The 14,162-nt window shown below is 35.8% G+C and overlaps 1 protein-coding gene across 5 annotated transcripts in view; it reads right to left on the bottom strand.

Annotated features, from left to right (window-relative positions):
- Positions 1 to 5,134: 5,134 nt before the first annotated feature.
- LOC140893512 (uncharacterized) overlaps positions 5,135 to 14,162 on the bottom strand; it is a 40,301-nt gene continuing 31,273 nt past the window's right edge. For 3 of the 5 annotated variants that reach the window (XM_073302593.1, XM_073302595.1, XM_073302596.1), the window contains 6 exons: positions 10,432 to 13,471; positions 10,226 to 10,358; positions 7,530 to 8,044; positions 6,551 to 7,450; positions 5,577 to 5,759; positions 5,135 to 5,463 (listed from right to left, as the gene is read on the bottom strand). In XM_073302593.1, the coding sequence (XP_073158694.1) occupies positions 5,266 to 5,463; positions 5,577 to 5,759; positions 6,551 to 7,450; positions 7,530 to 8,044; positions 10,226 to 10,358; positions 10,432 to 13,471 (4,969 nt within the window). In that variant the 3' untranslated portion in view covers positions 5,135 to 5,265. Of the gene's footprint in view, positions 5,464 to 5,576; positions 5,760 to 6,550; positions 7,451 to 7,529; positions 8,045 to 10,225; positions 10,359 to 10,431; positions 13,472 to 14,162 lie in introns of those variants that run through there. The other 2 variants (XM_073302594.1, XM_073302597.1) reach the window with 2 other exon arrangements.

The following is a 14,162-nucleotide window of genomic DNA, read 5'->3' as shown; positions in this document are numbered from 1 at the left end:
CACAAATGATATGTTGTGTTCATGTGGTGCGTATATAATATATACAGACAGGAATTAGACTAAAATGTTGCCCCGGGTCACATTTAAACCCGGCCCGGAACTGTAATCGAGTAATAAGAGTGATATCGTTGCGGTTGTGATTTTTTTTTTTTTTTTTAAAATTAAACCGAATTGTCTTTTGCAATTCAATTATATTTTATTTTTAAAATTTTGGTTGATACCCCGGTGAGATAAGCTCGGGTTATCTTAAGACCCGGGTGATCATTCTGAAACCCGAGTAGAACATGACCGTCGGGTGCTCATGAGAAGTCCGGGAACTGATCGTTTGTCCGGTAACCCGGGTCAGTCGAAGATCAAAGAATCACAAATGATATTTTGTGTTCATGTCGTGCATATATAATATATATATGAAATACAAAATGAGGGATATAGATTGGGTCTTGGTTTTAATTCAATAAATAGACTTTTGAATAAAAAAATATTATTGTCCCTCATTTAAATATTAAGACAAAGTGTAGATATGTGTTTTTTTTTCTCCTCATTTCCCATTCTTCTTTCCTCTTCTCTACGTCTTTTTTTTTTTTTTTCCTATCTCTTCTTGGTCGATAATTGTCGACCCAAAGCGGTGGACCAAGCCTGGACCCAAGCTTGGTCCAGAGTCTACCCAAGCTTTGGGTCGACCCAAGCCTGGGTTGACCAAGCCGGTTTGGGTGATTTTGAAAAAATCTCGTCTGGTGTCGACCATTTTTCACTGCTTCTCAACCAGTCTCGACTGCATTATAATTGTATATATATTTTGTTGTTAGTAATAATAAATAAAACATTGGTGGTGTAGTGGTCAGAACCCGGGAGGAAAGAGGGGAGTAGGGTTCTCTCCCGGGAAGGTGAGAGAGGACCAAATATGAGTGTTTTTTTTTTTTTTCCAAAAAAATATATTTATAATGGAAAGACCAAATTATCTTTAAATTGAGACCCTTTGACTGAATTAAAAAGTCAAAAAGTCTCTTCTACTGAATTAAAAACAAGATCAGATCTATATATTTAAATGCTCCCAGGAATTAGACTAAAAAGTTGCCCCGGGTTACAATTAGTTGTGACCCGGCCCGAAACTGTATCTGAGTCACATGGGTTAATACGCTGCAGTTTTGCGGTTTTTCTTAAAAATTTAAACCAAATTACCCCTTGCGATTCGGTTATACTTTATTTTTTAAATTGCGGTTTAACATATAAAATTGGTTTTGCGATTTTGAGCGGTTGCAGTCGGTTTGCGATTTTTTTAATGATAAGTAGAATGAAAAAAGTTCTAAAATTATTTAAAACAATAATATAAAAAAATAAATAACATATTTAAAGATAATATAACCACAAATAGTACAAAATATAATTAGATAAAATATATAACATAAAAAAATAAAGCATCAAATAATGTTAAAATAGACAAATAGGATCCTTTATGTTTCATTTTTATTCATGATTACAAAATAACTTTGAAAAATATTTGTTGTGGTTAAAAAGGAACAAAAAAAAAATATTGAAGGAATATCGTGAGAGAAAGTGACGGAGTGCAATTAAAAATAAAAAATATATTATATATTAAGGTGTCGTTAATAACATTATTTAAAGCAACTATATAAGCAAGGTGGTGCGGTGTGAGCGGTTTTGAGTGAAAAAATAACCATACCGTGGAAGCGGTGCGGTTTCATACTTTTTTTAAAAAACTACGGTTATTTATAAAAAATGAAAAAAACGGTGCAGTGCGGTCGGTTTGAGCGGTTATTAAAAAATTTTGATCAGTCCTACCGAGTCAAGGGGCTCCGGTTAACCGTTGACTCGGTTGTCTGAACCAAAACTGGTTTGTGTGTAACCGAACATGTTAAAGTTGGAGATTAACTTGAACGTTTATATTATTGTTATTTTACGATTCTATAAATAACATATACATTTAATTCCATTTTCATCGAATACATTTCCAATATCCGTTCTCCAAATATAAAACTCAATATCTCGATTCAAATTTCTAAAATCATTATTTATTTTATCATATACAATTTTTGTTTTAATCTTTCTAAAAATCATATATTCAATAATTTTTATGTCTCCGATTAGAAATCTTTTTCTTTACAAATTATTTAAAGGTTCAAGTGCATCATACAAAGGCAAGGATAAGAAGAATGTGACAACTCCCCATATCGATATGGGCGATATCTGGAATTTACTTATGAGAATACATTTGATACCCAAGAGAGTGCACACATAAAATGTTAGATCTACTCCTCCACTTAAATCACCAATTTTCACCAAGCATTATCAGAATTTGATGTTTCCAAATGGAGAAACGCGTGCACAATACAAATATTGTTATGTATCGTCTAAATTTCAAATATGTGATAGTTATGGAAAATCGGTCCTATCCCAATGAGATAAGTGGAAGCACATGATTGGTCCAAATTATGTGGGCCCCACATGATTGATGTGAGGCCTACATGATTTGGACCAATGAGAGAGTTTCACTTATCCCATGGGGTAATACCCATGGAGTAGGATCGAAGTTTCCGTTATGGATTGTTGAAACGACATGGCATATGGAGACAAAACATCCAATGGACTTTGGTAATGACTAATGAGCATTCCCAAAAACAAATATCTAGATTTTCTTCTTTCAATTGAGGTACAACTCTCAACTATTTATATAACTGGATGAACACTTGAGATAATCAATTACTAGATTTGTTTCGTAGAACATCTTTCGTTTACTATTGCATCTAGATTTAGTTTTGAAGACTTATGGCACGAGTCTTTACAACCTGTTGCAAATCATGTTCCACGAACTACACTTACTCAAACACTTAAGGGATTAGTTCATAAAAAAAGGAACTAATTAAAAAATTTACTAATATACAAAATAAGATTTCTATATGTTGCGATATTTGGAGTGTCCATTGACAAACTTATTCTTATATGGGAATTACTTGTCACTTGATTGATTGATAATGATCAATTGCATATCGGGTTTTGATGAAATACATATTGCTGAAAACATTTTTCCAATTGATATGTTTTAATTTTGGAAGAATATGGTTTAACTTTAAAGATTTTTTTTTGTATCATTTGATAATACTAGTTCTATTATTTTGAGTAATATCGAATAACTTAAAAAAGTATGTGAACCTGTTTCCATATTCGATGAATTTGTCACGTGTTTGAATTTATGTGTGCAAAATGGATGTAAATTCATTAAAGAGACACATTAAACCAATGAGGGTGTTGACTAAGCTTATTAAAAACAGCTTATAAGCTCTAGGAGCTTATAAGTTGTTTTGAGAGCTTATAAGTTGTCAGGTCTTATTTTAAAAATAAGTTGTTAAAGTGTTTGGATGAACTTATTTTAAACAACTTAAAGATATTGATGTGTTTGGTATTATAAGATCTTTTTATTGTTGAAATTAACAAAAAGGGTAACATACTATAAAAATAATTTAAATAGTAACATACATTTAAAAATAGTGTTAAATTTATTATAAATATGAAACATATATTTAAAAAATAAAACTATTTTTAATTTTAATTTAGAAATTTTTTTGATAAATTATGTATAAAAAATGAACAGAGGGCGTTGTGAGAATTTAATAAAATATATAAGAATAATATGATGAATTAAAATATCAAAATAAGATCTTTTTGAAAAAAGTATCATCCTCCTTGCTTTTTTTAAAAATAGCTTATAAGCTGTCAAACAGCTTATTTTGACAGCTTTTAAGTTGTTTAACAAATAATTTGCCAAACAAACTTAAGAGCTTATAAGCTTTGAAACAGCTTATAAACTCTTATAAGCTGTTTTCAAAACCTTATAAGCTCTCCCAAACACTCAGCCTTTCTTCCTGCCAATAATATCTCACCACTTGTTGGCGGCTCCTCGCAACGCAACCATATCTGTAAGTCAGCTTTAGCTTATTTATGAGCTTGTACAAATGCAATGAAACAATGTGACAAATTTTATAACGCTAATAGTATGCGGCCTAGAAAATTCCCACAAGATATAACTAGCTGGAACTCGACATATAAATTACTACAAGATTTATATGAACTCAAAGACTTATTGTGTTCGTTTTTTTTCGCACAACATGGTGGAAATTCTAGTTCTTATTTATTCTCGCATCAATGGAACGTACGTAAGACTATTTGTGAAATTTTAGAGATATTCAATAATGTAACCAAACAACTATTTGACGTTTATTATCCAACCTCTCATCTAGTTTTAATTAATTGTTGCAATATAACACTAGTTTTTAATGAATATACTGACGAGTATTTGGATTCTTAAGTGGAAAACATGAAAGTTAAATGAAATAAATATTTTTATCATATTCCTGAAGTTTTCTTCGACGCTTTCGATTTAGATCCTAGATGCAAATTAGATGTTTTGATTCAAATGTTAACAATATATTATGATGCATTAATCCCCACTAAATTATATTTTCACCCGATCCTTCTTTCATAGTAAGTCGAGTAGAACTATTTATATGAAACAAATTCGGATGAGATCATAACCATTGTTTTTGGAAGTGAGTCTATCCTGGTTTCCAATGCATATCCTTTGGGATTCGTGATGTGTAATTGTTGTATTGGCTCATATCGACAGACGACAACCTCCTTTCATGTATTATGAAGACTGTCGATGACTCAATTGTCATGTGAATCCTTGCATGAGTTAGTAAGTGGTTTGTACCATATTACATCAAACTTAACTCCTCAGAATAAAAGAAAAAGAAAAAGAAAAAGAAAAAGAAAAAGAAAAAGAAAAATCCCCTTATCATGCACATTCAATTTTATATTCATGTCATATTATAGTTTTGGATAACAGCTTCTGTGTGCGCAAGGAAAATAGAGCAAATTTAGTCCTATTTCTAAATGTTTTTTTTATTTACATTCTCCGCGTTTAATTATATAGTTTGACTTTTGGGAAATCGAGTTGAACCTTCATCGAATCCCAATCGATTTAGACTGTTTATTTAATTTATTATTTTTTTATATTAAAGCTAGATAGTCTTCAAAAAAAAAAATACAAAACAAAAACTATGGGCGTTGATTTTTTTTTTTTAAAAAAAACACCCAAAAAGAAAAAGAAAAAAAAAAGAAGAAAATAAGCTTATTGCTGGCACAAATTAATAATCTATGTACATAAAAAATAACAGAGTTGCTAACATCACGTGACCAGATGTAACAATACATCAATAACTTAATTACAAACCTGATTGCGAGAAGTGATCAAGGTCTATATATTCTCATTGTTTTTGAAACTTGGAGACGACAGAAAGGACACCTCGAAACTGCAGATGAGCATCGTCGGCATAGTACATGACCACAGGGAATTAAGGAAACATCAACTTCATTGTTTAAACAGACTCGGCATGACCATGCTGATTTCGCTGTATCAGCTTCTTTGATAGCCATCTCAGATTTTTCCTGTTCATAACACATTTTAGTTACTGACCTTATCGATATGAAACTTTCTTTTAATTGGCTTTTTTTTTTGCCGGCGGGCACTTCACAAAAACAAATTATAAATAAAGAGATACCTGTTCCAGTAACAGCGCAGCCTGAGATTCCTTCAGCTGTTCTTGAAGTGTCAATGCTGTTTGCAGTAACGACTGTTTTTCTATATCGAGATTGATGCCAGCCGCAAAAAGCATTTCATGAACTGCCTGCACGAATTCTGCAGCTGACACCCGGCCATGCTGAAGGTCTTGCACGGGCTGCTGCTGCTTATTTGTAACATTGGTAAGCATCTTCTCATGGCAAGAAATCAGGCTAATTGAAATTGTGGAAAATGGTACGGTTGGTTGCCATAATTACAAATCGAGGATTAAGACTTTAGACTTGCATGAGACAAGATGCATGATTAGAAGGAAACAAGTGCTCTTCTCATGACTTCTCATCACAAAAAAATGAATGAGCCAATCCAAGAAGGAAAGTTTCATACTCTTTCAGAACCACTGTGAACCTCGCATCTATCTATGCATACATATTTTAAAAGAAGAGCCACCTAGAATAACTAATTTCATATTTTTAAGTGTAGATGAAAACGCCTCTTCAGTTTTTCCAGAAAAACTCAAGGCCAAAACAAATAATGGTAAATGATTCAAGCCTATTCATTTTATCTAACAAATCTCATATTATTCATTCCCAAATTCTCTCTTCAGAATTAATCATAACTTCATTAAAATGTAATTTCATGTGTTCTACCACACTTTTTATTTAAGTCAATTATATCAGTAAATATTAAATCAAAATTTTACACAACAAAATTTTCATTTTCAAAAAATAAAAAATTGTATACAGGCGACATCTATCCCTGACAGCTTCTATAAATGAGAAATCCATGACTTTGATTCCACACCAAAAATTCAGTGAATTTACAAGAAAGGATATGTCAAACTTATCAGACCACGCTACAAAATATTCCAAGATTATTTAATTCATAACAAGTAAGGGCATGAACTGAAATGAATTCATTAACAAATAAAGAACATGGACTGAAACTGTCACATACCTGGAAGGACCTTGACCTGACTCCTCCAGAAGTTTCCGGCATTGATTTATCATGAATCATACCCTCGCTCTCCTGCATAGTTCCTGATGAAAATTCACTGCCGTATGAGATATTCTTGAACGAGAAAATGTTTGAAGAAAGAAGGGGCACAATCATCCCTGGTGATGTTTCCAGCATGAATCTATAAAGTGCTTGTCCCACTGATGGCCTAACATTCTCTGGAACCCTGCCGTACTTCAATCTTTCTCCATCGGAAGACTTCCAGGCCACTATCTCTCCTTTGTAGAAAGGTCTAAGTGGGTTGAATTGCACTTGAATAGCATCTTGGGGGAGTATCTCTTTGCCAAGCAAATTGATTCCACCTTCAAACTCAATCTCTCTTATATGAGGATAAAGTTTCAGGACATCGAGGACTGCAGTCTCAGTATACTCAGGACACAGGAACAAAGATCCAATGGGTAATGGAACTGGTGAGTCCAATATGTGACTTACAGCAGCAGCAATTACATCAGTAACAGCTATATACTTTGTCGGCTCAGCAATTAAGATACAAGTTTTGAACCGATCGACAAAGTATAAAGCCCTGTGCTTGGATACATCCTCCCACTCGGGGAGACCGGATTTCTTTGAAATGCGGGTAATGTTCAATGAATTTGTAAGCAACACAAAATGAGTGTATAAGAATCGAACAAACTTCAATCTTTCTGCAATAGCTTCCAATGATTCTTGGACAGTCTCCAGGACTGGAGGACTAAATCCAGTGCAAAATTTTGCTATGCTAGACAGTACTCTCCACACTGCATCCTGAAACGATCGATTCTTCAACTTTTGCCTGATGACAGCTAACGAAACTGATCCAATATATTCCAAAGGGCATAAATCTTCACCATCATCCAATTCCTACAGACAGAAAGTCGATTTCTCAAACACTATTTGATAGAAAAATTACTTGGTTGTAAATTTCAGCTTGTTGAATTACCTCCATGACAACCTCAGAGAGCTTTCTCACACCTAGGGTCACACACACAATTTCTGGAAGACCTGGGTGAACAAATCTTAGCCTGGAAGTGTCGATATGCTTGACATATTGTGAACCAAGAAGATCAATAAATACGCATGAACGTGCATGGACAAGTCTACAGCCATCGTCAGGAACGATTGCTTCGGATTCCCAGTTGGAGATGGCTGAACTGATTGGCTCATCACATAAAAAGTGCAAAATTTCGATAACAGCACGCAACTCATTTGGATTTAGACGCTGATAACCACAAGATTTTTGTAGATCTGAAAGAAGGTTCTTCGCAGAAACAACAGATAGAGAGTCCTGAAGACCCAAATCTCTAAGAATCTTCACGAAAGGAAGATATTCTGAAGGGAGTTCGAAAGCAAATGGAGACAGATTTATCGTCAAACGAGCAAACAGAGAGCTAGCTGTTACCAAGCGAGTAAAGTTTGCAGCGGGCAGGAAGGCAACTTGCCGCAGCCTTGAAATGTCTGTCAAAGAAGCAATACAATTAAATGAACTTTAGAAACTAAAATGGGGAAGAAAGCTCATAAGCACACTTTAATAAATAGGATTATCCATTTCCAAAGTCAAGTCAAGCATTTCATGCATTGAACAGGCCATCAAACAAATTTATTTCAAATTGCATTCAGTTAGCAACACATATCTAGCCATACAGCCTAATGGTTGAGTCCTACTCGTAAAGTAAATACACCTATCAAAGAGTTACCAAAGGATAGAATTCAATAATGCATGATACAGAATCGGTGAACTAAATTTTCGGAAAATCAATAACTAGAGGGAGGAGACTAGTTTTCTAAGAAATTTAAACGTGAAATTGAATAAATATATAATCGATATGAAATGTGCAGCCATTGAGTATCATCTCTATGATATTACAAGTAACATATGGCATGATTCCGGCCTTCATTCTTTCTCTACTTTTGGAAACTTCGAAGGGGCAAAACCCACATATTCCAAGATTCCTACCAAATTTGTAAAAATATCTTAGCAAGCTAACAACATCCCAGCACCCATGACAATGCAGAAACAAAAAGCATAATGTGCCTTTTAGGTATGTTTTTAGTCCCTTACAAAATGAATCATCATGTACTAACTCAAGGAAGGGAGAACACCAACTTGCATTGGCAAATAAAACCAACAAGCAAGCACATAAGTGAAGAGGCAAACAAGGAAAATCTAGTTACCAATGCAGATAACCTGCACCTGGGCAGATAGATCATGGATACGAACACCTGACTCAAATTTAATAAAAGATTAATATATTTCGTTTCCTATAATAATAATAATAAATAATAAAAGATTAGTGTTGCCTAGATTAGAAGAGAAATAAAAATTTACCGTTATGCATATAAAGGTTTGCTAGTTATTGGATTGTTGGGGGATCTGTTTGTAGGTTATTCAAAAAGAAAATGCTGAACTAATGATGGCAGATACAAACATGGAAGAAATTTCTGCCTGGGATGAGGCGTTTGTCAAAAACTAAAGCTAAAGAACCTGATACCACTACTTGAATCTGGAACTCACAACAATAGGCATATGCCCTTTCTCTACAAAAAATTTAGCACACTTCTCGATTAGCCACACATCATTTTCGCTTGGATGAGAAACATCAACTTCCACAGTGCTCATTTGTCCAAACATGAAAAATCAATAAGCATTTGGCTTATATGGACCTGGTGTCAATATAAACCAATTAAGTGCTCACAAAGGGATTGAAGTAAAAATATGACCGAATAGATGTGTCAAATAACATTGTCAACCTTGTCTTCTTTCTCTCTAAAGCTTCACAGTTCAGATCTTCATTGTCTAACCTAACCCAGAACATGGCACTGATTCGGGACTTATTTTTGACAGGAAACGATAATATATTAATAGAATAGTTTAATCACAAAAAGTGGACCTCCGACTTAGGCTCGAAAGCCGCTAAGAAAAATAAATCTCCCGCTCAGACATCGAAAATGATTTGAATTCTGTATTTTTCAAACTCCAAAACATGACTCTAAACTTGATCTTATCCCAACATTCTTCAAGTGAGTTTTCTACATCGTAAAAAATCCTCCTATTCCTTTCCAACCAAACCGACCAACATGAACAGTGAAGAACCATGACCCAAAAGATACTGCCCCTCCTCCCCAGACCACACCCAAAATCCACTGCAAATAAATCCCAAGTTGATCACGGGAGTACCCATACCAAACCCATCTCCACAAAATCTTTAATCCCAAGCTGATCTCGGGAGTACCTAGTTTTGTGTTGTATTACTTTTTTCACTTTATTTCTTCTGTCTAAACCCAACAAAACATATTTAGGAACAAATGATGCCAATATTCATAGTTGTCAAATATTAAGTAAAACAGAAGACGCCTCAAGAATCTAATGATAATATACACTAATGAACCGGAGAATGTCCTTCAAAAGTGTAGGAAGCACCACAATCAAATTAAAACTGGCGTAATTCATGCAACAGATAACTAAAGGTGAAATAGGCTGGCCTCGATTGTAATTAAATAGAAATAATAAAGCAGGAGTTGTGACTAGTTAAAAATTAAGAAAAGAAAGAAGAGCAAAGGTTTGCATGATGTTATATCTTGTACATGCATGTACCTAGACAGAAGTATCAACATTAAAACTAGATCAAAGTAAGGCACCTGACGAAGAGAGGGAGTCCCATACTTTGTCCAGATACCTTAACACCTCAAGGGAAGCTTCATCAATTGTTCTACAACCTGATACAGCAGGCCAATGGGCAAGAGTGTCCTCACCGCCATTTCTTCCAATAATCTGAGGAATATATTTAATAAATGTCAGGTAAAATAAGCTCTATCCATCATATAATCACAATGCAAACCCGCACCTGAAGGTGCTTCAGCACAGTTGAAAAGGCTGGAGGACTTCTCAAAGATAGTGGTTCCCAAGCATACTCTGGGGGTACAACAGTCTGTTTCAAAAGAATTGGGGCACAACTCCAAGCAAGAGACCAATCCTTAACCAATATAGCATCACTGTACGAACAAAGCACTTTGTTCCCATTCCTTATGCCACCAATATTTGGAAAACCATTTTCAGCTGGAACACAAGCAATCTTGCCAAGGAGGTTGCAAAATTTGTTCCCATAAAGTACTGCAAAATTTGAAAAAATTGTTTTCACCAAGATTTCAGCCAGTTCCCAAATTTCAAAAGTTACTCCATTCTCTGAATGCATGCTGTTTGTCTCAAGGTCATCTGGAATTTCCGTGGGCTTCATACACGCATTTCCTAGATACTCCACTCTTTTAGCACATTCTAATACCACATCTGTTTCAGTTGAATTTCTGAGACCTGTCTTTCGTAAAATCTGAAGCCATCCATCAGAAACAAACCTCTCTCCTGGGAACTTCTCCTTTACTCCAGAGAATACAGAAGTCAATAATGAATCACTGGGGTCGAAAAGATCTTTTGGCTTACATAGGTTTTCAGACCGATCATCAGCCGTTTTCACAAAATTAGTATCCTTCAGCACCTCTAACACAGATGAATCTAAATGTAGGTCTTGCCAATTTGTGTACAAGTATATCCATATATCCTCCCGCTCAAGCTGAGATTTACTTTCAAATCCAGGCAATCCGAATTTCACAAGAATCTGCGGATCATGCAATTCAGGAATTCCAAGTGCTTGAAGGAAAGAACTTTCAGAAGAATTAGAAAAGTGCGAAAGACACCGAACATCAAATGGCTTGAGAAATGTATTTGATGAGATCATGCAAAGATCTTGGCCTCGGAGTTGGGTATACGTCCCGAGGACTGTTCTGTAAATAGGAAGATCCCGTAAAACTTCAAGTTCTTCCCCACCATAACGGCAACCAGTGGAAATGATATCAGCAGAAAATAAGTTGAAAAGCTCATCTCGGACTGAAGCTGAAAAGGAAGTAATTTCAGGAAAATATCCAGCTTGTTTGGCGGCTACAAGCTTGGAAGCTATAATTTGCCCCAATGATTTGTCATCTTCTGGCAAACAATTTGATGGAGCAGCACAATCAATGAAATTAACATCAAATATAGGAACATTGCATTGGTTAAGTAACGACCACAGCCAAGGATACTTTTGTTCTATAAATCTAAATGATAACAAGTATGGTTGCATCTCACGAGACTCAGAGGAAAATTCAAATTGATTAACTTCAGACGCAACTACTTCCGAAGTAGCACCAGAAGACTGAAAATTGCAACTAGAAGGAGGAATAAAGATGAGATGACGTTCTCTCACCCGGCACAAGATTGGACGACCAAGAAAAGCAGGGATAAGGGGCCAATCAGAAAACAGAGAGAGGTCTTCCGATGTGGAACTGAAGATTTTCCAGAAGAGCAATATCCACTCAGGAGAGGGACCCGCCTCCCTACCAGAACTCGCTGTTTTTTCCCATGAAAACCAGGGAGCGTTATTCGAGTTAACATGTGTCACCCAGTTTTCATGAAAAACAAATTTCATTTGGCTAGCAAGCAAGCGCAAAGAGAAAGTCTGGAGCTTCAAAAATGATTTCATCGAGTGGTTAGAGAAAATATTTTCCAAGACTGGTCGCTCAAGTGCCTCAGGATGCATGAACTTTCCCGCTAAAGGCGTGATCAAAGATAGTTCCTCCTTGCTTCCAACCCAAACTTCAGTATACCCCAATTTTATTAAACTATTATTTGCTGTTGGACATGGTAAACCTTTGACTTCAGACGCTATACGGAAAAACTTTTGATCTTCCTTCGAAACAACACCATAACTGGTGTTACCAATCACATGATTCCTGTGAGAAGAACCTCCAGTCATACCTATATCTTCAACCACTCCACGACCAAATTCAAATAGAGCCTTCCCTAAGTTTGTCATCATTTCAATCGCATCACCCCCAGAATTGTTTGAATCTAGCGTAGACATCCCATGTTTACGTAAATTAGGGTTTGATACAGCTGAGGAATAACTGTCTTCCTGTTTATTTGAAGAACCCAAATCAGAAATATTCAAGTCCCTAGATTTGTTAAGATCACTGACTCGAGATGAATCCAAAAGTTGGATGTCTGATAAACAGTATTCAAGGACGTCTATGTAGGTGTCAATTGACCAATCACCAATACGGGGAGTAGAAGTCCGAAGAAGGTCTCGTACCATCTTGGGCTTGATTTCTTTAACAGCAATGCCCACAGCCTGAATTTCAGCCACTAATTCCCATGGGACAGAAAACACAGGATAATGTTCCTTGACAAAAGCACAGACACTGGCCGGCAGCAGGTTGTCTCCCACACCACCTCCAGGCTGTGAAAGAAACATGCCTTCTGAAGCCTTAGTTAGATTTCCAGAATACATCCGCCAAACTGGAAGGTCAACAAGACGAGCATATAATGGCTTAATAACTTGTTCGATAAGACATTCAAAATCTGCCTCAAGAGGAATCGTAGTTGAGTCTGTACCATTTGCAGATTGCTTTCCCGAAGCAATTGCCCCTGATCTAGGCCAAAAATCATATACATCACTCCCGTAGGACCTCAAAACCAAACTAACAGAACGAGCTAAACTTGGCTCAAGAACTGAGGTCAATGGATCTCTCTGTAACCGTTGCATCTCCGATATTAATTTAATATAAGAGTCACGAACACAAGACATCAATTCTCTATTCCAAGCTTCTATCAAATGACTACCAGCATCAGGCTGTACCTCCAATGCATCATCACGATGTTGGTATGTGAAAAGGTAGCGACCCTGATTATGACGCACAAGGAAAGATCCAACAACTGTCACGGGAATGTTTGCATTGCTTGATAGAGGAAGCGGAGACATAATGGAGTTTGACACATGGTTCTTTACATGATGGCCATTTCGTGACAAATGTGCTGCAACTCCAGCAACAGGCATCAAGTTATAAGCAAGATACCGCCTGCAAAGGGGGCATATGTTAGTTATGGAGCCAGACAATTGAGTAAGAAAATAATATTAACAGTTAAAAATAAGTCAGTTGAGAAGTACATTAATCATCATATAGTTCTAAATATCCGTGTTCACGTATCCTCTTAAAGTTGAGTATTAATATACAAAAGGCAAGTTAGAAGAGCACAACAAAATAGCAGTCGAAATGTGGAGTTCAAGCTTGAGCTCAGAGTTTATTCAAGAAGGCTCAAGATTGACTTGAATTAGAACTCCAAATTTATCGTTTCAGTTCTACTCAAGTCATAAGCTTCATGAACTGCAGGCTGAAGCCACAAAAATGACAGCTTCCCACAAAAATGACAGCTTCAATACCAATCACTATCTCTAGGTGACTATTCAACCGAATCGAAGTTAGATTGTAGTACCTCTCATCCCAGATTACAAGCCTTTTAATTGTTCTGTTGGTTTACCAATGGAAAGTGGTCCGGTCATATATTCTATGTGTCATGCTGAATAGATATCACATTAATGGAAAAGGATATGCTTTCAAGATGTCTTGTCATAGAGATGGTGGACAAACCAGAATCAAAATCTTGTGCTAAAGATTGTGGAGGTTGAAGTCCTCTTCAAGGCATAATATTGAGAATGCTTGTTAAATGAGCAACTCAATAAGAGAGCTCGGCAGTTTGAACCAACAAGAT

Source organism: Henckelia pumila, chromosome 3 (genome assembly GCF_033568475.1).
Source record: "Henckelia pumila isolate YLH828 chromosome 3, ASM3356847v2, whole genome shotgun sequence".
NCBI classification, from domain to species: domain Eukaryota; kingdom Viridiplantae; phylum Streptophyta; class Magnoliopsida; order Lamiales; family Gesneriaceae; genus Henckelia; species Henckelia pumila.
The sequence above is the reverse complement of the archived record's forward strand: the minus strand, read 5'-3'. Positions and strand labels throughout refer to the sequence as shown.